At 40.2% G+C, this 25218-nt stretch overlaps 1 protein-coding gene across 2 annotated transcripts in view; it reads right to left on the bottom strand.

Annotated features, from left to right (window-relative positions):
- Positions 1–14801, bottom strand: part of LOC117421343 (ADP-ribosyl cyclase/cyclic ADP-ribose hydrolase 1-like) — a 41860-nt gene extending 27059 nt beyond the window's left edge. For both annotated transcript variants that reach the window (XM_034035637.3, XM_034035636.3), the window contains exon 1: positions 14430–14801. In XM_034035637.3, the coding sequence (XP_033891528.3) occupies positions 14430–14635 (206 nt within the window). In that variant the 5' untranslated portion in view covers positions 14636–14801. The remainder of the gene's footprint in view (positions 1–14429) is intronic.
- Positions 14802–25218: the final 10417 nt, after the last annotated feature.

Raw genomic sequence — 25218 nt, forward strand, 5'->3', positions numbered from 1 at the left:
ACTTTCAGCCGTTCAAAGATGCAGCTCCCTCTCTTGGCTTTGGAGGATTCTACAAGGGAAAATGGTTTGGTTTTCTGCTCCATGGCCCAACGAATTCAGCATTATTCCTATAACCGATCACTCCTCGTCATTGCGCAAAATGTGTCCATTTGCTGTAGCCACACTCCTTTTGGGGGTCTTCCTGGGCTCAAAATCCATTCTTCTCCACTTACATAATTCACCTACAGTCTAAATCTTTAACAAGATCGTTCATTCTCCCACCATATAATGAGAATATTCAGAAGGATTACCTGTTTATCTGTTACTCATCAGTTCATTTTCAGAGCTCAACACATTCTCGGCCACATGAATATAATCGATTCTCTTTCTTGTTTCCAAACGCAGAGATTCAGAGCATTGGCTTCTGAAGATGACCTCCTGCAAACTCAGATTCCTCATTTTTCAGACCTGACATTCATGTGAGCCACCTGCTACATTCCCTGATTTCTGCAGGCTCAAGAAACAACTCTTCTCAGCATCACTCCCCGCTCACTGCAAATGTACTGGTCATCCTGGAATTGCTTTAAAATTTCACTTTGCATTCAACATTCCTTTCCATCATTTTCAGTGCCCGTAGCGTCATCCTATTTTATGTCCCTTAAGAACAGAGCTATAAGATTTGAATTTCCGGCATCAAGTTTTTCTACAAACTCAACTCAATTTCGGTGTCCCAGCTCTACACTCTGCAATTCACAAATTTCACTAATCCTGAAAGGGCTTCAACTATCAGAATCTCTTTCTCCTCCTGCTTGCCTACCTATTGCCATCAACGTACTCTCTTGGTGCCTCTCATCTGCTCCAGCTACTCCTGCCTGTTTTAGATAAAACCTTACAGCTCTTTCTCTTAGCCTTCTTGGGTTCCCATAGGTGCTGGGAGTCTACATCGCTCTCAAATTCAACCCCCAGATTCACCCCTTAATCTCTGACCTAGCAATCCCCTCATCTGATACCCTTTCCTTCCTGCTCAAAAGAAGTAAAACAGACCAGGAAGATTAGAGAAAGCTTTTCAATTTGTTTATAAATTAAACTCCCATGTTGGCCCATATGACCCCTTTCTCTCTTGTCCATCTCCATCTTTCTCAGGGCGCATCACCCTCAGGCCCGCTGTTTATTAACGAAAACTGAACAATCGTCACCCAACATTTGTTCTTTCACCTTTTCACCTTTTCAGCAGTTTTCCGGTCCTTCCTTCAGAATCGTAGCAGCTTTTTTCCACTGAGTTCCAGACTCTCTTATCAAACGGTTAGGTTGTTGATCCTCCAGTGCTTACCAAGTTTACATTATAACAAATATTATGGAGCCTAAAAAATGCTTTTACAGAAATGTGCTCTTAAGTGTTAGTAGCCTGCCTGGAGGAAGGGCAATCGAATCAGCCATGGATTCCCAGAGGTTTATTTCCCAAAAATGGGTTTTGTTTTCCTCTCCTGCGTGCTGATGATCATTTGTTAAAGGTTGGCTAAACCTTCAAGTGGGCTATATTCAATTCTAATTGTGGCATTGAGACCGGCTTGTTCTTTTTGGGGGTCTCAGCCTCGTCCAGTTGGCCAGGCAGCGAACCCTCAAACCAAGTTAGGTTTGATGCCAAATGAATGTGTATATACAGCATACTTTTCTGTTAAATCGCATACTCCGCATTCTCTACAATAAATATTTGTACTAAAACATTTTGTGATTGGTGTTTGTCCCGAACTACTGAATTGATCTTATGATGCATTTTGAGTTGCCATAGTGCTCACGCATCAATGCCATCTCTATGAAGCAGCGCAAAAATGTGCACTATCCTTGCAGACAAGTGGTGAATAATGCACCACCATACAAGAAAAAGAAAGGTGTTGCTGCAGGCCTGTGAATAGCAAACTGTGGATGCAAGTCGTCAGGGTTCCCAATTTGCTCAATACCTGATGTTGAGGACACGTGCTTCAGTGGTTTAAAAATGCCGCTGATCAGAATGGGATATGCAGGTTTCAAGTGCAGTTCTTTTGCAATGTGTATATGTTTTAAAAGTTCTCATGACTGTATTTTCAATAAAAAGCACGGTATCTTTAAATGTATAATACTTGTCATTGTTCTGTAATTGTTGGCCTCCTGAAATTCATATTGTACAGCTATATACATATTCCCCTGTAAACATTTGTTGTTCAGCTTCCTACTGCTGTTCACACTGACAGAGGATGTTTAACTGAAGTTAACACTATGTAACACAATTTTTGTTCCTGGGTAGTAAGTGTTATTTCCTAATTGCTTATGCCTCAAAACTATAGAAAATGGCTATTATTCCCCACAAACTTTGCTTTTGTGACCAGGACAGTGATATTTTGAAATTTACCTATTTCCAGTGAGAAAACGGGCGAATTTGTGTCTTTTCGTTCACATAAAGTCAGAAAAAAACAACATATGAATCCAAATTAACATGTATTTATACTAAAGTAATACAAAAATGACTGCAAAAGATTTAGAAGTGAGTAGTTTTTCGAGATTTACGATTATACTGTAAATCACTTTCACGAATCAGCCCCCAAATGTAGTCTCCCATCATGTTCTCGTTATACTGTCCTTGGTAGCAGCATTCAAAGTCCAGTATATCCTGGTGGAAGCGCTCGCCTTGCTCCTCCGAGTACGCTCCCATGTTCTCCTTGAATTTATCAAGATGAGCATCAAGTCTTTGAAGGACATCCTACAACCCATTGTGCCGTAGTTCTTCACCAGAGTCTCAACCAGCTCCACATAGTTTTCGGCCTTGTGATTGCCCAGGAAGCCCTGAACCACTGCGACAAAGCTGTTCCAAGCCGCTTTCTCCTTACTAGTGAGCTTCTTGGGGAATTCATTGCACTCCAGGATCTTCTTTATCTGTGGTCCGACGAAGACACCGGCTTTGACCTTTACCTCAGACAGCTTAGGGAAGAAGTCTTGAAGGTACTTGAAGACTGCCGACTCCTTATCTAGAGCTCTGACAAATTGTTTCATAAGGCCCAATTTGATGTGCAGTGGTGGCATCAGCACCTTCCGGGGGTCCACCAGTGGCTCCCACTTGACATTGTTCCTCCCCACAGAGAACTCGGTCTGCTGTAGCCAGTCCCTCCTGTGGTAGTGCGCCTTGGTGTCCCTGCTGTCCCAAAGGCAAAGATAGCAGGGAAACTTGGTAAAACCGCCTTGGACACCCATCAGGAATGCCACCATTCTGAAGTCTTCTATGACCTTGATGCCATCTCAGAAAAATGCAGATATGTATCCACTTAGGCAGCTGGAACTAAACTGAACTGGTGGGCTTAAGGCCCCTGTATTTATACTACTATTTATATTACTGGAAAGTTCTAGAAGTTACTCCAAGTTTACTCAGCACTGAATCTATCTGGAATGTTCTGGAAAATAGGTACATTTCAAAATATCACTGTCCTGGTCACAAAAGCAAAGTTTGTGGGGAATAATAGCCATTTTCTATACTTTTGAGGCGTAAGCAATTAGGAAATAACACTTACTACCCAGGAACCAAAAAAAAAAAAAAAATTGTTACACGGTGTAATATTTGATGTAATGTGTAAAGTCCAAATTACATCAGGGTAAACTTATGAACCCAAGCATACTGTTAAGTGCTCTTTTTTTTTTTTTAAATAACCACAACATTACAAGACTATAAAATGGAAGTGTATTACCATACAGTAAAACAAAAACATTTAGATATTAGGTCTATAGAGAGAAATGGATACTGTGCACTCTAGTACATAAGCCAATTGGACAGAAGTGGCTTAAATTGAGAATTGGCAGTCTTGGCTGTACCTCCACAAAATATGTTCATGTGTTGGTCAGACACACTCTTGGGAATAAGTTTCTAGGACTGTTTCTTTAAACTATTTTCTTAAGAGATACAAGTCCTTTCAATATGATACACTTGGTATTATCCTGGGGCCTGTACCACTATACAGGGCTGCGTCTGGCACGCTTTTATTATTGGATACAGTTGTATAAAACACATTGCAGCTGCAGGTGACCTCATTTCAGTTTTTAATAAAATTACATAAATTGCATTAACTCATACCTTTAACTATTTTTTCCTAAGAGATATAAGCACTGTCTTGGAGCAAGGCATTCTTTACATATTCACCTGTATATGTTAGTTAATCAGCCATGATTAACTAATGTATACAGGTGCGGATGAGGGCATTTTCATGTTGGATGCAGGTGTGTAAAACGCATTGCCCCAAAAACATTCCTCATTTCTTTCCAAGATATATGTGCCCACACTATATAAATAAAATGTGAAATGGCCTTCATATAGGACCGACACCTTTACTGACTCGCTATAGACACCTTTGGTGACGTCATTATAATATTAAATAGAAATAAGTCATTTGCAATGCTGTATGTATTTTTTCAAAGAGTCATTTGTCTATGCAGTACAAAAATAATAAATTGTGGGGCAAAACACTCTCTTCATTGATAAAACTGCCTTAATTAAAAACGGTATAATGCCTAACAACTTGTGCTGCTTTTTTCAAACAGATATGATTCTATAATATTACAGTGCCTTGCATAAGTATTCACCCCCCTTGGACTTTTCCACATTTTGTAGTGTTACAAAATGAACAACCATAAGTAGGAATGAAATTATATATAGTTATTTTTATTTATTATCATAATGTGAAATTGAAATCTGATGCGCATTTTAAAAGTTCAAGTCCTTTGCTTTGTATTTCCTTTTTTGTTTTTAATCAGAAATGTTCTAAACTGAATCTTTTTTTAACTATTTTGCACAGCAGTGTATTTGGTTATTGGATCTTCTGTTAAAAAAAAAAGAAAAAAAAAGATCTTTATCTTTCGAAAATAAAACGTCAATGCACGAATCAATTGCACCACTTCCATTTCCAGCCCCTCCCGAATAAAAATCCTGGCTACGCCACTGCTGCCAGGGTTTATTATTTAAAAATACAAATATATATTTTTATGTTTTTCGTAAGTGGGTAGAGAATATGTAAGTGTGCAGTTTATTTCAAACTTTCAAACCTTAATAACATAACCAGAGTGTCTAAGACCCTTCACTATTATATTTGTTCTCGTGTGAGACGAAAATATGTGCTAAAAACGGAGTGAAATTTGATGTAGCCCTGTTAAAATGGCAAAAAGACAGCTACGTTTGAAGTTTTTCTACACCAAAAAAGCTAAACCACCAACGCCAGAGACATCAACAGAAACCAAACCTGACTCTTCTGTAGTTCAGAATTTTATTAACAGCACAAGAGTATGGAGCACCATTTGTGCCAAAACTATCCAGCCATTAATTTGTCCATCTGTTTGTCAATTTGTTTGTCAATTCATGAATTGGTCATTTCTCCAGCAATTCGTCCATAAATTCATCAATTCATACAGTAATTCATAAACATATTTGTTAATTAATCTAATAATTCATTAATTAATTTGTCAATTCATTAATACGAAACGCTGTATGGACCTGCAAATTTGCAATCAACCAGACAAACTTCCCAACAAACAGTCAAACTTCCAACTGTCAATCTCACACTGTGCCAAAAACACGGCAACCTTTCTAGCCAATGGGAGCACAAACTAATATTTTAACAAATGAAAATCCAGCCTCACTCAAAACTGCTTCAGCCAATAATATTACCGTTTATTAGAAGGGCATTTCAAAAGAGAGTCTATTGAATAAGATACTCGACTCTGCTGATTTTCAATGGAGACTTCCGTCTCACTGCGCGCAAAGCATTGTGGTATATACAGAGAGTTTGGCAAAAATGTTTTCATGGAGAGTCAATGAAGGCGGAAGAATTGTTGCTGGTTTTCGCCATGTTAAAAAAATGCATCAAACTTTTGTATTGATAGTGGATGAGTGTCAGTGTAAAAAATTGAGAAAAAAAGAAAAGGTGGGGCAGAAAAGATTAGAGACAAATGGCAACGGTCTCTTGAGGCAGATGCCGCAAAGTGCACAAAAATAACTGACATGTTCCGTAGGCCGGCTGGTAGTAGGGAGAGCGAAGGACGTCAGGATGCCAGTGTTAATCAGTTGACTCAGCCTAGGGAGCCCACTGAAGAAGATGACGCTGTGGCAGGGTCGAGCACAGCAGGTACAAGCAGTAGAATTTATGGTTGCATTAAATAGATTAAAGACTCGGCTGCGCCTCGTACCTAATAACGCCCTCGCTGTGACTATATACACGATATATCACAGCCTCTCGTACCTTATTGCTTTTATAAAAGGGCTACACCAATATTTGTAACGTTAGTCACTTTTTGAGATCTAGTCAGCTATGTATAGCTATGCTAAGCTCCGCTAGCAAATCGACTAGCCGTCCTATGCTAGCTAGCTAGCTAACTGGGTTACTAAAAAAAACATTAGCTCAAACATTTACCAAGTCGCGTCTCTCTCTCTCCGCCATTTAGCTGGTTACCCATGATATAAACTGAAACAAAATCATGGCAAGCCGAGCTGATGGTGGTATTAGCCAATTTTTATTTGTAAAACCATAGCATGACATGCCATTTGGCTATAGTATTGCCCCCTACTGGAAACTCGCGGCGTAGATTTCGCATTGCATGTATTGTATGACACTAACAAAATCCCAAATTTTAATGCAATCATTTCACATGAATTTGATTGGGTTTGATACTTAGGTCGATGTTTAGGTTGTTGCGCAAAGATATAATTTATGGAAGGGTGAGAAGGCCTAACAGTGGCCTATGGTTGAATATAGCACAGTTGGATTGCTGTTTTGACCAATCAGAGAGGAGGACCGGAACTATCCGTTTTATAAATTAAACAAGCTATGTTTTTGTGAGTATTCTTTCAAATTATAATAAAGTTTGCTAAAGGTATTAATTAAATTGATTGCTGTTGTTCTTTTATGCATATTAAAGCAGATGCAGCTGAGCTTGAGGAGCAAGAGAGGGAGAGAATGGATGCTGTTGCAGGGTCCAGTGCAGAGAGAACAACAGCTGAGGAAAGAGAAGGAGAGAGAGACAAGATGCAGACATATGAAGTGAATGCAGAGGGGTGAGAGAGGGACAGAATGGATGCTGTTGCAGGGTCCAGTGCAGAGAGAACAACAGCTGAGGAAAGAGAATGAGAGAGAGACAAGATGCAGACATGAAGTGAATGCAGGGGGGTCAGCTGGTAGCTTTGATTACTTAACACGCCCTCAGTCTAAAGAGCTGGACACATTTTTTTGTTATCACCCTAAACAAGCTCCAAGAAATGCCATTGCCAATGTTCAGAAAGTCTTCCACTGCAAGGATGGAACCAACCACAAGTGGCTGACCTATTGTGAACAATCCCACTCACTGTATTGTCTGTTTAGCGTTCTCAAAGCCCTCTTATGACAGTCCATTTGTTAAAGGCGGCATGAAAACCTGGTCACATCAGAGAATAGAGGAGCATGAACAAAGTATTGCCCATAGAGACAGTGCAGACACATACTTCCTGAGAGCCAGCAAGACAGACATCAAGAGCCTACTAAGCAGTAACCAAATGTCTGCACATCGAGAACAAGTGCAAAAGAAACTTCAGGTGCTGGAGCGTGTAATAGATGTAGTCAAAGTGATAGGCAAATGTGGCCTTTACAGGGGATCCAAATCTGAGGGTGCATATACCTTAGAGAACATGGCTGTTGACCATGGTAACTCTTTGGAGTTCATTCTTCTGCTCAGCAAATATGATGTGTGCCTGCAAGAAGACGTGAATGACTGCATAACAAAAAGCAAGAAGCTGCATGAATCTGGGGGGAGTGGAGGGAGAGGATCCCTTGTTATTTTGCTCTCAAAACAGACTGTCAATGCACTTATTGATACTATCCGCCTCAAAATCCAGGAAACCATTGCAAGTCAAGTCAGGGAAGCAGGGCTGTTTTCTGTCCAGATAGACACAACACAAGACATAACCTCTAAGGACCAGTGCTCAGTCATCCTCAGATACGTCACAGATGTTGTCCATGAGAGGCTGATAGCTGTGGTTTAGTGTGAGTCATCAACTGGAGAGTCATTTGTAAAGCTACTGAAACAGGCTCTGGAAAATGCAACTGATGGAGCTGCAAACATGCAGGGGCAATACCAGGGGTTCTCTGCATTACTGTCAGCACAGTCTCCCAACCAAGTGCATGTCTGGTGTTATGCACACATACTAGATCTGGTGTTGGCAGACACTACAGGAGTTGTGATACCAAGTGCAACACTTTTTTCACTATTAAATGATGTTGCAGTATTCATTCGTGAATCATACAAACGCATGAATACCTGGGATGATGTGAGTGAAGACACACGCCACAGACGCCTGTCTCCAATAGGGGAAACACTGTGGTGGGCCAAGGATCAGGCTCTGAGGAAGGGATTTGGATCTTTTGGCAATCCACAACATGCGCTGTTCATCGACCTGGTTCTCACATTAAATAAGATTGAAGAAGATACCAGTATGAACCCCACAGTGCAAGTGAAAGCAAAAGGATACACAGAGGCTCTGCTCAAATATGAGACCATACTCACTGCTCAAATTTTCTTGTGTATATTTGAGCAGACATCATCCCTCTCCAAGTACCTTCAAACAAGTGGCATGGACATCTGCTCAATGGTTGGTTATGGGAACCCAACAAAGCCTGAAAAAGTGTGTAAGGGACATGGCAAGTAGCTACAGGTAGTTTGTTTACTGTACTATATTGCTGTGTCTTGATAATATTTGATGTTGTAATGTTATGTATTTCTAAAGTAACCGGTGTTACCTGACTGTTAAATGATTTAATGAATATGCTTCTCTAGAGCGATGTTTCTGCAAATGTGCCACCGAACGGGACAGTGCTCAGAAAATAGCATTATTCATAATAATTACGTATTGTCATAATTTGCTAATCTTGCCGTTTTCTTCAAAAGGTTCTGGGCAAATGTGAAATCTACTTCAAAAGTTTGATGCATTTTTTTAACATGGCGAAAACCAGCAACATTTTTTCCGCCTCTATTGACTCTCCGTATCATTTTTTTGCCGAGCTCTCTCTATATACCACAATGCTTTGCGCGCAGTGAGACGGAAGTCTCCATTGAAAATCAGCAGAGTCACGTATCTTATTCAATAGACTCTCTTTTGAAATGCCCTTCTAATAAACGGTAATATTATTGGCTGAAGCAGTTTTGAGTGAGGCTGGATTTTCATTTGTTAAAATATTAGTTTGTGCTCCCATTGGCTAGAAAGGTTGCCGTGTTTTTGGCACAGTGTGAGATTGACAGTTGGAAGTTTGACTGTTTGTTGGGAAGTTTGTCTGGTTGATTGCAAATTTGCAGGTCCATACAGCGTTTCGTATTAATGAATTGACAAATTAATTAATGAATTATTAGATTAATTAACAAATATGTTTATGAATTACTGTATGAATTGATGAATTTATGGACGAATTGCTGGAGAAATGACCAATTCATGAATTGACAAACAAATTGACAAACAGATGGACAAATTAATGGCTGGATAGATACTCTTGTGCTGTTAATAAAATTCTGAACTACAGAAGAGTCAGGTTTGGTTTCTGTTGATGTCTCTGGCGTTGGTGGTTTAGCTTTTTTGGTGTAGAAAAACTTCAAACGTAGCTGTCTTTTTGCCATTTTAAAAGGGCTACATCAAATTTCACTCCGTTTTTAGCACATATTTTCGTCTCACACGAGAACAAATATAACAGTGAAGGGTCTTAGACACTCTGGTTATGTTATTAAGGTTTGAAAGTTTGAAATAAACTGCACACTTACATATTCTCTACCCACTTACGAAAAACATAAAAATATATATTTGTATTTTTAAATAATAAACCCTGGCAGCAGTGGCGTAGCCAGGATTTTTATTCGGGAGGGGATGGAAATGGAAGTGGTGCAATTGATTCGTGCATTGACGTTTTATTTTCGAAAGATAAAGATCTTTTTTTTTCTTTTTTTTTTTAACAGAAGATCCAATAACCAAATACACTGCTGTGCAAAATAGTTAAAAAAAGATTCAGTTTAGAACATTTCTGATTAAAAACAAAAAAGGAAATACAAAGCAAAGGACTTGAACTTTTAAAATGCGCATCAGATTTCAATTTCACATTATGACAATAAATAAAAATAACTAATTTCATTCCTACTTATGGTTGTTCATTTTTGTTAACCAGCAATTAGTGTTCAAAGCAAAGCAAACCATTTTATTTAATTTCACAAATCCTGACTAATTTAATTACCACTTGACTGGCGCAGGACTGCCGGTGTTATAATGAATCCTGCACCCCCTTGATATCTTGCATTCCCGAGCAATCGCCAACATTTCGCGCTTGTGCAGATCTCTCTAGATTGATTTGGAGCATGCGCATATTTCTTTAATAGAAGTCTGTGTGTGTGTGACCGTGAACGCGCATTTTCTCCGCTATTGCTGTGCTTACGAAAACGGTAGTAATGTTGCTCAAATACCCGAGCTACTTCGACTCTTATTTCATAATGTATTTATTTTACTGCGGTTTTATTTTAATAATGCAAAAGTAAAATTTAAAACACACACAGTAGCATATAATAATATTTTATCACCAAGCCATGAAAGAAAAAGTAATCGACCATAGAAATTAAAAGGGAATCATACTTTTTAAAAAGCTGCAATACTGTAAATGTTACGAAATTCATTATTTGGGAAAAATACAAATGGTAAAGCAGTAAGAAATAAAGAAATGCTGCGATATTAAATCATGTTTTGTTTTACACAGCACCAGAGAAGCTGAAATATTTCATATCCCCAGCCTTAAAGATTTTCTTAACGTAATAGTAATACAACATATACAGTAATCGTAGCCTATACAACATGCATCTGTGTGTGGTGCAGCTTGCTTATGTATTCTCATTGGTTGACAGCAACGTGGTAAATAAAAAGTTTGCTCTGTGAGAGAAAATACAAATCAGCGCCGCGTCCTGTGTGAACACACAGGTAGACTATAATGGTAAGCGAAAAATATAACGATATTGCAATTTTTGTTTTATTTCTTATACATGTTTCACTGTGTGTGTGTGGGGGGGGGGGGGAGCGTGACCAGGCGTGCCCCCTCTACTCGTCGCCACTGCCGCTCGCACTAAAGCATAGCGCCTATACCGCTGTACCAAAGAGCCGGCTCCTGTATATCGGGGCTTATGTCTACGTGTGTGATTACGTCACCTACCAGCCCTGCTGCTGCCTTCCCCCGTGCACGCTAAAATATGTATAAGCGTCAAATTTTGCTACCTTGTCAAAATCTGCTACATATACCAAAATTTCATCTTTAAATATCAACGTCTTTTTTTTTTTGGTCAAGTTAAAACAATCCAACAATTCATTTTGGTGGTTATATAGAGAGTAGTTTGAAAAGATTATAACATATATATATATATATATATATATATATATATATATATATATATATATATATATATATATATACACAGTACTGTGCAAAAGTTTTAGGCAGGTGTGAAAAAATGCTGTAAAGTAAGAATGCTTTCAAAAATAGACATGTTAATAGATTATGTTTATCAATTAACTAAATGCAAAGTGAGTGAACAGAAGAAAAATCTAAATCAAATCCATATTTGGTGTGACCACCCTTTGCCTTCAAAACAGCATCAATTCTTCTAGGTACACTTGCACAAAGTCAGGGATTTTGTAGGCATATAGTCAGGTGTATGATTAAACAATTATACCAAACAGGTGCTAATGATCACCAATTCAATATGTAGGTTGAAACACAATCATTAACTGAAACAGAAACAGCTGTGTAGGAGGAATAAAACTGGGTGAGGAACAGCCAAACTCAGCTAACAAGGTGAGGTTGCTGAAGACAGTTTACTGTCAAAATTCATACACCATGGCAAGACTGAGCACAGCAACAAGACACAAGGTAGTTATACTGCATCAGCAAGGTCTCTCCCAGGCAGAAATTTCAAGGCAGACAGGGGTTTCCAGATGTGCTGTCCAAGCTCTTTTGAAGAAGCACAAAGAAACGGGCAACGTTGAGGACCGTAGACGCAGTGGTCGGCCAAGGAAACTTACTGCAGCAGATGAAAGGCACATCATGCTTACTTCCCTTCGCAATCGGAAGATGTCCAGCAGTGCCATCAGCTCAGAATTGGCAGAAAACAGTGGGACCCTGGTACACCCATCTACTGTCCGGAGAAGTCTGGTCAGAAGTGGCCTTCATGGAAAACTTGCAGCCAAAAAGCCATACCTCCGACGTGGAAACAAGGCCAAGCGACTCAACTATGCACGAAAACACAGGAACTGGGGTGCAGAAAAATGGCAACAGGTGCTCTGGACTGATGAGTCAAAATTTGAAATATTTGGCTGTAGCAGAAGGAAGCTTGTTCACCGAAGGGCTGGAGAGCGGTACACGAATGAGTGTCTGCAGGCAACAGTGAAGCATGGTGGAGGTTCCTTGCAAGTTTGGGGCTGCATTTCTGCAAATGGAGTTGGGGATTTGGTCAGAATTAATGGTCTCCTCAATGCTGAGAAGTACAGGCAGATACTTATCCATCATGCAATACCAATCAGGGAGACATCTGATTGGCCCCAAATTTATTCTGCAGCATGACAACGACCCCAAACATACAGCGAGAGTCATTAAGAACTATCTTCAGCGTAAAGAAGAACAAGGAGTCCTGGAAGTGATGGTATGGACCCCACAGAGCCCTGATCTCAACATCATCGAGTCCGTCTGGGATTACATGAAGAGAGAGAAGCAACTAAGGCTGCCTAAATCCACAGAAGAACTGTGTTTAGTTCTCCAAGACGTTTGGGCCAACCTACCTGCCGAGTTCCTTCAAAAACTGTGTGCAAGTGTACCTAGAAGAATTGTTGCTGTTTTGAAGGCAAAGGGTGGTCACACCAAATATTGATTTGATGTAGATTTTTCTTCTGTTCACTCACTTTGCATTTTGTTAATTGATAAATATAAACTATTAACATGTCTATTTTTGAAAGCATTCTTACTTTACAGCATTTTTTCACACCTGCCTAAAACTTTTGCACAGTACTGTGTGTGTATATATATATATATATATATATATATATATATATATATATATATATATAGAGAGAGAGAGAGAGAGAGAGAGAGATATATATATATCACAACTAAAATGTAATATAATTACTATTGCTTATTTTTAAATTAATATCAACAACATGATCGCAATTCACACCAGTTAATATCTCTAATAATAACAACAACACTAATAATACCTTTGTAAAACAATTTTACTTCAATATAAAAAATGTTGCCTTTTTACCTTTTGCTTTATTAAAAAATGATTTATAAAAAAAAAAAAATCTCTATAGTGCACTATATCCTTCGTTAACATCATCTGTCTGTATTTAATATAAAACTAATTATTATTATTATTATTATTATTATTATTATTATTATTATTATTATTATTTATTTATTAGCAGACGCCCTTATCCAGGGCGACTTAAAGTCGTAAACAAAAATACATTTCAAGGATCACAGTACAAGTAATAATACAATTAAGAGCAAGATAAATAAATAATTCCTACATGTGGAGTAAAATGTAACACTACAAAACACGTACTTTCTCAAAAATAAATAAATAAGTACCAGTTCTCCAGCTCTTAAACAGTTGCAGATTTCACGTTAACTGAAACAGCAAAAACCATGCTTTGGATTGTAAATGCTTTTAGTGCACGTATCATTATGTATTTCTTAGCTGACGCCCTTATCCAAGGCGACTTACAATTGTTACAAGATATCACATTATATTTACATACAATTACCCATTTATACAGTTGGGTTTTTATTTTACTGGAGCAATCTAGGTAAAGTACCTTGCTCAAGGGTACAGCAGCAGTGTCCCCCACCAGGGATTAAACCCACGACCCTCAAGAGTCCAGAGCCCTAACCACTACTCCACACTGCTGCCCGAAGGAGCAATGCAAGAAATGGAAATCCTTATCAGATAACTTACAATACATATAGTATTACAGTTTACTGAAATTTCTAGAAATCGGTGTGATGTATCTATAAAGTCATTTGTGCACTATAATGCTTGATATTGACGAGGTGACCAGTATAAGGTAATCATATGTAATGAAGGTAGAGTCTCTACGGCAATGCTAAAGTTCAAAACGTTTTCAGCCATACTTTCAGTTTAGATGGCTTACCAAAAGTTTGGCTGAAAACGTTTTGAACTTTTGTATTGCCGTAGAGACTCTATCTTCATTGTATGTATGTATATGTGTGTGTGTGTGTCTATATATATATATATATATATATATATATATATATATATATATATATATATATATATATATATATATATAGACACACACACACACACTTCAAACCTTCCATTTTATTGAACACACAAAATACAAACCAGTAAACAAACATTTGTATATGAAACCCACTTACCTTGGCATTTGACTAACTGCCCTTATATACTCCCTACATCTTTCAATAACAATAGTTTTCAAGTTCTTTGTGGTTCCTTTGGTGTCGTCATCTACACCATATTTCACATACATTACAACAACCAATACTATTGCTACAAGAATCAAAATACTGCCGCATATAACTAATAGTCTGCGGCGACGGACACAGAACTCCCGGCATGTCATAATGACATACAGTATTTATGTGCCTTTTCAGATCCGGTCAAAGCAAGCAAGCAAGAAGGGTAACTCTCCTTTGAAACAGTTTCTTCTGACTTCTCCTTTGTGGACCGTTGCCTCCAACAAGGAAACGTATTTGTGTTTTGCGTGGCTACGACAGGCTTGTTTGCCTCGAGCTGCAAGTCCCCGCAGATTGTTTTACAGTTATTTAGAGACTAGGCGCCCCACCCCCGAAAAAACAAACGAACAAACAAAAAACTCCTTCTAGATTTAGCCATCATCGATTAAAATAACAAACAAAAATCACAAATAAATAAATTCACTAATTAAATTCACTAGATTAACACGTTAGTTTTAAAAAAAATAGTTTGCGTCCCACCACCTGGAAGTTGGTTACTTATTCCCGGTTCCTTATTTGCGATGTAGTTGACAAAGCAGCGCGTCCTTTTTCTATGTGTTTTAAATCACTTACAGATCTTGCTCAATTAATATATTGCCACTATTTAAAAAATAATTGCTCCTTCTTTAAAAAAAAAAAAGAAGAAAATATTAATAACAAATCTGTATCAGCACCATAGCGGTTCCCTATATTACCCGCTTGTTTCGCCCCATTTACCCCCCTTAGACGGCTTGCACACTAAATTTCGGGCTATCCCTAGATAGGTTATAACACCCTCTTTGCATTAGGACAGTATTTTGACTTTTGAGATTATCTTCAAACCGTTAGTACCTTTAAAACCTTACAATGGTGTATTCATATATATATATATATATATATATATATATATATATATAGAAAGTAAATGGATAAATAGACTGAACACGATTATGCCAGCGGGACTCAACAGAAAAGAATGAACTAATTAACTTCAGTAAATATATAACATTTAAATAAATAAACACAATTCATTCAAAAGTTGTGCATGCTGATGCGCTGGGGAGGCCAAATCTAGACTGATCCTCAGAGCCAGCATTGCATGATATAATAAAAATAGAAGTTTATATAAAGTAGTATTAATTAGAATTAATACAGATTCAAAGATAGAAGTAAAAATGATGTCACAATATATAGAACACCATTACATCATGTAAGAATAAATCACGGATTTGAATGTAAACAAAAACAAGTAGTTGTCATGCTGTCAAAAACCTATAAATACCTCCAATGTTTTGATTCAAACACAGGCTCCCTTGAGAAAGATATGTACAACATATCGAAACGTTGGGCAGCTGGCTCTTTGAGCTTACATATATATATATATATATATATATATATAGTACTGTGCAAAAGTTTTAGGCAGGTGTGAAAAAAATGCTGTAAAGTAAGAATGCTTTCAAAAATAGACATGTTAATAGATTATATTTATCAATTAACTAAATGCAAAGTGAGTGAACAGAAGAAAAATCTACATCAAATCAATATTTGGTGTGACCACCCTTTGCCTTCAAAACAGCATCAATTCTTCTAGCTACACTTGCACACAGTCAAGGATTTTGTAGGCATATAGTCAGGTGTATGATTAAACAATTATACCAAACAGGTGCTAATGATCATCAATTCAATATGTAGGTTGAAACACAATCATTATTATTATTTATTTCTTAGCAGACGCCCTTATCCAGGGCGTCTTACAATCGTAAGCAAATACATTTCAAGTGTTACAGTACAAGTAATAATACAATAAGAGCAAGATAAATACAATGACTATGGTTCAAGCAAGTACAAGTGTGACAAAATACAATTCAATAATACAGCAGAAAACAGTGATAGTTACATCAGGATATGATTAACTACAAAATACTACAGATTAAACACTTGGCAGATTGCAGTACTCTGAAGTACAGGATTAAATGCAGTAAAATAGGGGGCAGATAAGAGCAAATAAAGCGCATTTAAGGAAGGGTGATAGTGTCACAGGGGAAAAACAGAGGAGTTCTACAGGTGCTGTCTGAAGAGGTGAGTCTTAAGGAGGCGCCGGAATGTGGTCAGAGACTGGGCGGTCCTGACATCTGTAGGAAGGTCATTCCACCACTGTGGAGCAAGGGTGGAGAAGGAGCGGGCTCTGGAGGCAGGGGAGCGTAGAGGAGGTAGAGTCAGTCTTCTAGTGCAGGCGGAGCGGAGAGGTTGAGTGGGGGTGTAGGGAGAGATGAGGGTCTGGAGGTAGCTGGGTGCAGTCTGGTCAAGGCATCTGTAGGCTAGTACAAGAGTCTTGAACTGGATGCGAGCGGTGATCGGGAGCCAGTGGAGTGAGCGGAATAGTGGAGTTGCGTGGGAGAAGCGAGGCAGAGAGAACACCAGGCAAGCAGTGGAGTTCTGGATGAGCTGGAGCGGACAGGTGGCGGACGCAGGGAGGCCAGCCAGGAGGGAGTTGCAGTAGTCTAGGCGGGAGAGTACCAAGGCCTGGACCAGGAGCTGGGTGGCGTAGTTGGTGAGGAAGGGTCGGATTCTTCGGATGTTGCTCAGGAAGAATCGGCAAGTGCGTGCCAGAGTGGAGATGTGCTGGGAATAAGAGAGGCAGGGGTCCAGGGTGACTCCGAGGTTCTTAGCGGAGGAAGAGGGAGAGAGTGTGGTAGATTCCAGAGTAACAGAGATAGAGAGGTCAGAGGAGGGGGAGGAGGAGGGAAAGAAAAGAAGGTCAGATTTAGAGAGGTTGAGTCTAAGGTGATGCGAGTGCATCCAGGAGGAAAGAGCAGACAGACAGGTAGAGATACGGGAGGAGATGGTGGAGTCAGAGGTGGGGAAGGAGAGGAAAATCTGAGCATCATCAGCATAGAAATGGTATGAGAAACCATAGGATGCGATGAGGGGGCCCAGGGAGCGGGTGTAGAGAGAGAACAGGAGAGGACCCAAGACTGACCCTTGGGGGACTCCTGTTAAGAGAGGGTGAGGTGTGGAGGTTGCTCCACGCCAGGTTACCTGGTAAGTGCGGTTGGAGAGGTAGTAGGAGAACCAGGCCAGAGCAGTGCCAGAGATCCCCAGGTCAGCGAGAGATCATAGTAGAATACAGTGATCAACAGTGTCAAAGGCAGCAGAGAGGTCGAGGAGAATTAGGACAGAGGAGAGAGAGGCAGCTCGGGCAGACTTAAGTGAGTTGGTGACAGACAGGAGGGCGGTTTCAGTGGAGTGAGCAGAGCGGAAGCCAGATTGGAGAGGGTCGAGATTGGACAGGAAAGCAGAGAGCTGGCGGTGTACAGTCCGCTCGAGGGTTTTGGAGAGGAAGGGTAGGAGGGAGACAGGACGGTAGCTCTGGAGGGAGGTGGGGTCGAGGGTAGGTTTTTTGAGGAGGGGAGTGATAGAGGCTTTTTTGAAGGCAGAGGGAAAGAGACCAGAAAGTAGAGAGGTGTTGAGAAGGGAGGAGATGTAGGGAAGTAGAGCAGGAGCAGCAGCTTGAAAGAGGTGAGTGGGGAGGGGGTCCAGGGCACACGTGGTGGGTTTGTGACCCTGGAGCAGGGAGGAGAGGTCAGAGTCAGAGAGGGGCAAGAAGGTGGAGAAGGAGGGTGAGTTAGTAGGGGATGCAGTGGGTGTAGGGGTTGGAGCAGGAGGGGGTGCGGGGGAGGGAGAGGTGTTAAAGAGTTTGCGTATATCTGAGATTTTAGAAGAGAAGAAGGAGGCAAAGTCATCAGGAGAGATAGAGGAAGGAGGAGGAGGGGGGAGGGTTTAGGAGGGAGGAGAAGGTAGAGAATAGTTTACGTGGGTTGTTAGTGGAGGCTTGGATTACAGATTGGAAATAAGTACATTTAGCAGAGGAGAGAGTAGAGGAGAAGGAGGAGAGGAGAGTGCGGTAAAGGTCTAGGGCAGCAGGGAGTTTGGTTCTCTTCCATTTCTTTTCAGCAGATCGCAGTGCGATTCTTGCTGAGCGGAGCGCAGAGGAGAGCCAGGGTTGGGGAGGGGAGGGGCGAGCAGGTCAGGAGGTGAGGGGACAGAGGGAGTCGAGGGAGGAGGTGAGGGAGGAGAAGAGGGTGGAGGTAGCAGAGTCTACTGAGAGTTGTGAAAAGGAGTCGATAGGAGGGAGGTGAGAGAGAGCAGTGGAGGCAAGGACAGAGGGGGAGAGAGAGCGGAGGTTACGGCGAGAGGTGACAGTGGGGGTAGGAGGAGCAGGGAGAGAGGGGAGAGACAGAGAAAAAGAGATGAAATAGTGATCAGAGAGGTCCAGGGGGGTGACAGAGAGGGTGGAGGGGCAGCAGGTCCTGGAGAAGGTGAGGTCCAGTTGACGGCCAGGAGGGGATGGAGAGAGACAGAAGTCGAAGGAGTGAAGGAGAGGGAGGAATCCAGCAGAGTGGCTGGGGTTGGAGAGTGGATGTTGAAGTCACCTAACAGGACAGTTGGGGTAGACAGAGAGGGGAGGGAGGAGAGTAGATAGTCGAGTTCATCCAGAAAGTGAGCGAGAGGCCCAGGGGGGCGGTACAGTACAATGAGCAGGAGTTGACAGGGAGAGGTTAGTTGGACAGCATGAAATTCAAAGGTATTAACAGAGAGTGAGGAGAGATCAGAAGGGACAGAAAAGAATAAGGAGGGAGAGAGGAGAAGACCAGTCCCACCTCCCCGTCCAGTGAGACGCGGGGTATGGGACAGGACGTAGAGAGAGAGGACAGGGCGGCAGGAGTTACAGTGTTATCAGGGGACAGCCAGGTTTCAGTGAGAGCAAGGAAATCGAGAGAGAGGTGGGAGGCAAAGGCAGAGATGAAATCAGCTTTGTTAGCAGAAGAGTGACATTAACTGAAACAGAAACAGCTGTGTAGGAGGAATAAAACTGGGTGAGGAACAGCCAAACTCAGCTAACAAGGTGAGGTTGCTGAAGACAGTTTACTGTCAAAAGTCATACACCATGGCAAGACTGAGCACAGCAACAAGACACAAGGTAGTTATACTGCATCCCAGGCAGAAATTTCAAGGCAGACAGGGGTTTCCAGATGTGCTGTCCAAGCTCTTTTGAAGAAGCACAAAGAAACCGGCAACGTTGAGGACTGTAGACGCAGTGGTCGGCCAAGGAAACTTACTGCAGCAGATGAAAGACACATCATGCTTAGTTCCCTTCAAAATCAGTAGAACATACAGCGAAAGTCATTAAGAACTATCTTCAGCGTAAAGAAGAACAAGGAGTCCTGGAAGTGATGGTATGGCCCCCACAGAGCCCTGATCTCAACATCAGAGTCTGTCTGGGATTACATGAAGAGAGAGAAGCAACTGAGGCTGCCTAAATCCACAGAAGAACTGTGGTTAGTTCTCCAAGATGTTTGGGCCAACCTACCTGCCGAGTTCCTTCAAAAACTGTGTGCAAGTGTAGCTAGAAGAATTGATGCTGTTTTGAAGGCAAAGGGTGGTCACACCAAATATTGATTTGATGTAGATTTTTCTTCTGTTCACTCACTTTGCATTTAGTTAATTGATAAATATAAACTATTAACATGTCTGTTTTTGAAAGCATTCTTACTTTACAGCATTTTTTTACACCTGCCTAAAACTTTTGCACAGTACTGTGTATATATATATATATATATATTGTAATAAGATTGCACCTCACACGGTTCGTTGCCCCTTTAAAAATAGACCCAATACACAGAAATGGATTTTGACAGCGCGGTTGCGCTAAATTTTTAATGAACACAAACAAAACAAACACAAAATAAACACCTAGCTCTTTACGAGCACTAACTAAACAAACAGGAACCTAAACTATAAATCAGGACAGCTAAGCTGTTTACCTGGAACACAAAACAAAATCTTCACCACGAAACAAACCACACAGGTTTACACTACCTTTCTTCACTCGACTGCTCGGCAGCAGAGCACCTATCCTGCTTCCTTCTCTCTCAGCAGCCATGAGCAGACTATCTGCCTCCCTTAAATACCCTGCACCTGGTACTAATTTAACAATGGCTACCAGGTGCAGGGGATAATTAATACTAAAACAATTTAACAAATTCAATTAAACAATAAGGCAACACAATTAAATTACACAAATGTGCATTCCGCACATGTATTTTTTTCAGGGAGGCTTTAACCCCCCCCCTGCTGTCTTACAATATATATATATATATATATATATATATATATATATATATATATATATATATATATATATATATATATATATATATTAGCTCAAAGAGCCAGCTGCCCAACGTTTCGATACATATCTTTCTCAAGGGAGCCTGTGTTTGAATCAAAACATTGGAGGTATTTATAGGTTTTTGACAGCATGACAACTACTTGTTATTGTTTACATTCAAATCCATGATTTATTCTTAAATGATGTAATGGTGTTCTATATATTGTGACATCATTTTTACTTCTATCTTTGAATCTGTATTAATTCTAATTAATACTACTTTATATAAACTTCTATTTTTATTATATCATGCAATGCTGGCTCTGAGGATCAGTCTAGATTTGGCCTCCCCAGCGCATCAGCATGCACAACTTTTGAATTAATTTTGTTTATTTATTTAAATGTTATATATTTATTGAAGTTAATTAGTTCATTCTTTTCTGTTGAGTCCCGCTGGCATAATCGTGTTCAGTCTATTTATCCATTTACTTTCTATATATATATATGTGAATACACCACTGTAAGGTTTAAAAGGTACTAACGGTTTGAAGATAATCTCAAAAGTCAAAATACTGTCCTAATGCAAAGAGGAGGCGATAACCTATCTAGAGATACCTCGATATTTAGTGAGCAAGCTGTCTAAGGGGGTACGCCGGGCATCCAAAGACGTGCCCCCATGCGTTCTGTATAGGTTAAAATTGGCTACATTTTGGGGTGCTGCTCTTCGTGGGGTACGGCTTGCTCACTAAAATCTTTAGTGTTTTTACAAAGGGGGGGTTATACCCTATCTAGAGATACCTCGATATTTAGTGAGCAAGCCGTCTGAGGGGGGTAAATGGGTCATCCAAAGACGTGCCCCCATGCGTTCTGCATAGGTTATAATGGGCTACACTTTGGGGTGCTGCTGATCGTGGGGTACGGCTTGCTCACTAAAATCTTTAGTGACTTTGCAAAGAGGGTGTTATAACCTATCTAGGCATACCTCGATATTTAGTGAGCAAGCCGTCTAAGGGGGTACACCGGGCATCCAAAGACGTGCCCCCATGCGTTCTGTATAGGTTATAATGGGCTACACTTTGGGGTGCTGCTGATCATGGGGTACGGCTTGCTCACTAAAATCTTTAGTGGCTTTGCAAAGAGGGTGTTATAACCTATCTGGGCATACCTCGATATTTAGTGAGCAAGGCATCTAAGGGGGGTAAATGGGGCGAAACAAGCGGGTAATATAGGGTACCGCTATGCTGCTGTTACAGATTTGTTATTAATATTTTAGGTTTTTTTTTATAAGGAGCGACTATTTGTTAAATAGTAGCAATATATTAATTGAGGAAGATGTGTAAGTGAGTTAAAACACACAGAAAAAGGACGCGCTGCTTTGTCAACTACACCGCAAATAAGGAACCGGGAATAAGTAACCAACTTCCAGGTGGTTTGCGTCCCTATAACACTTTCCACGTAATGTTCCAGTACTGTATAATGCTTTTCCATATGGTAACTTCACTTGCCATGTTTCTCTTTGGTTTAACCTGCTTGCATGCATTCACTTTCAAATATGCTTCACTGCACTAAATTTTTACACAGATTGTTTTGGAAAAACAAGAGCATTTAGACTACTGGTACATAAAAAATTAAATCAAACATTCCATATGGGTGTTTAAAGCCTTAAATAAATACTAGGGTCTTGCTCTAGACATACAGTACTTTATGCAATGTTCAGTAGGTGAATATTTTTAGTATGAGCCAGCACAATCTCGTGAAGAGAAACACAAACGTAAACTAGGTCCAGATTTGCTGATAACTAGATGGCATTGGCTCTTACATACATAAAGACACTTTAGCAGATCTAGCCTATTATAAATATCTATGATCGGCAACAGTAACTGACAAGAGCTCAGATAAACTTATCAAGGCAAAAGAAAAACATGCCAAATTCATATATATATGTGTGTGTGTGTGTGTGTGTGTGTGTGTGTGTGTGTGTGTGTGTGTGTGTGTTGGTGGTGGTTGGCAGGGATGGGGTTAATTCCTATCACTAGGCCCCTCCGTGGAGTGACATCCTCAGTCCCGCCCCCCGAGGTAATAAATAGTCACTGCACGGAGACTTCAGTCTCTTTTGCATTGAACCTGCAAATGTGAGTGATGCGACCCCACAAGTGTAGCGTCAGAGTGGGTCATAATATCATTCTGTGTATGAAATTAACAGAATTGAAATATACAAACGGGGGTATTAAGCCATTCTCTGTGTCTACTTGGTTTCTGCTCACAAACTCCCCCACTGACAAATAATGCTTTTAGAAAGAGTCGTACATTAACTGATGGACAAGTGGTTTATCTTTTCCTCTCATTGAATGAATCATTTAGGTGCCAGCAATATCTTGCAACAGGCAAGCCAGACAGTTTTAAGTATGCTTTGACACCTCGGACAGAGAACAGTACCCCTCATAAATACAGCTGACAGGGGGCGAAGCCACAGACCAATTGAGAACAATAGGCTGAACAAGAACAACCAATGAGAAACACCCCACATGGACTCTGGCACAGCCCAAAATAACCAAACTAACCAATCACAGGGTGGAAGTCAGGACAACAAAACCAGCCACGCAACTTTCAAAAACACTTGAGTTTGCCCCATGAGAGCTTTCCATACGAGCGTTCCATGCTTACTTCCCATACGAGCTTCCCATGAGCTCCCCACACTAGAAGTGTCCCCCACAGAAGGAACAGCGCTCCAGGCAAGAGAAAGAAGTGAGCTCCACCCACGAGAGGAAGTGGCTTGGAGTTTGGAGAAACAAAATGGAAGCTAAACTCCTGTGAAGAAAGTTTCTGAATCACAGGAGCATAAGTGCTCAAATTCACGGAAGGCAAGGAAGAACCAATGTTCTGAAGAGTGGCTAAAATCAGCTTTGAAGAGAGCCGTAGCTCTTTGCCGTACGAGAGACTGAAACAGTAAACGGAAGCATAGCCAGCAGCTGGGCCTAAGGTCATGTACTAGCCATACAGAAGAATTGCAACAAGAACACTTCTACACACTACATAACTCTTCAATTGCAACGCATTATCTGAATTGAGTTACGTTTGATCAACAGAACTATTTCCAGTTGGAAAACTGCCAACAATAACTATAATGCTGCAAGTCTTGGAGATCAACAAGCTGATCTCCATTTGAAAAGAACTATTTGTTTATTGCGAGCCTACACAATACAATGCATACAGCACAGATTGACTTCTTTATATGGAAATCGATAAGTATTCATCATATCTAATATTAACTACTTTATGACTCTAGAAAGTAACTGTAGAAAATGCTATCAAGTTAGTAGATAAACTGTTCTAGGAATAGAATATACCTTCCTGTTTTAGAGTGTTAAGAAATGTATTTTGTTTGGTGAAATGTGCAACTCAAAGGAGTTGTCTCGTAAATGCACAGAATTTGATCATTGCCCCATTTCTGAGTTAATTTGAATATATAATCAACTGAGGTTGATAACATATTATTAGTTTGGTACATCACTTCCTAAACTATGTTAACACAGTAAAACGAATTTGCTAAATTAGGTACTGGAATGTTGGATTCCATTCTGAATGGGAAGTTGAATTAATTCTTGTGCATATTGACATGATCGATTACAACAAGAAACCGGTATTGAAAATACTAATACAAAGCAGACACTTTGTGTGATAAGCCATATTTAATATGAGTATATTAACCATGTATGCTAATGATGTTATGGTCGTAATCGTTTGAATATGAGATCAATAAATGGAATACTATTCACGCATATCTCTAACCAATAGCCTTTCCTTTCTATAATATTAGATTAGTTGTGCACCGCATTTTATTCTTATATAAACTATTGTTTTATATTTCTGACATGTTGTGTGAATGTCGGTTATTGTCTAAGGCAGGGGTGCACAATACACGGCCCGCGGGCCAGACACGGCCCAGTAACTGCTTTAATACAGCCCGTAAGGACTTTTATATTACAGATGAAAAACAGCCCGTGCCTTTAAGAAAATACACACAGTCAAAAAAAAAAAAAAAGTCTACGTCAGCCACCGCTCACTGGAAACAAGTAGCATTCGAAAGAGAGAACCCACACGGGACTCACACCCAGTCTACAAACAGTGGCTATGTTTCCATTGCAGTGGATTTATTCGCTAAAAGTTTACGGGAAAGAAAATATATGCGACAAGTTCAATGGAAATGCGTATAATTTGCAATAACGTGTACATGTATTCGAACTTTTAAAAACACTAGACCTTAGGGTTTTAGGAAAGTCGTTATTTTCAGAACATGCAAATTAAGGTGCCTTAATGCGCATAACTTTAAATTGAAACCATTTTATTTTCATAAAATAAGCGAATCCCCCAAAGTGCACTGCAGCTCCTAAGGAAGTTCCTTACTGGGAGGAAGAAATGGCGACTAACATTAACAGGTGCAACTGGGAGACTGCATATTCTGCACAGCTAGCCAGCTTATACAGAGCGATAGCGATTCTCTTTTCTGTTGCTATAGGTGATCTTGGGCTGAACTGTTCT

Source organism: Acipenser ruthenus, chromosome 1 (assembly GCF_902713425.1).
Source record: "Acipenser ruthenus chromosome 1, fAciRut3.2 maternal haplotype, whole genome shotgun sequence".
In the NCBI taxonomy this organism is placed as follows: Eukaryota; Metazoa; Chordata; class Actinopteri; order Acipenseriformes; family Acipenseridae; genus Acipenser; species Acipenser ruthenus.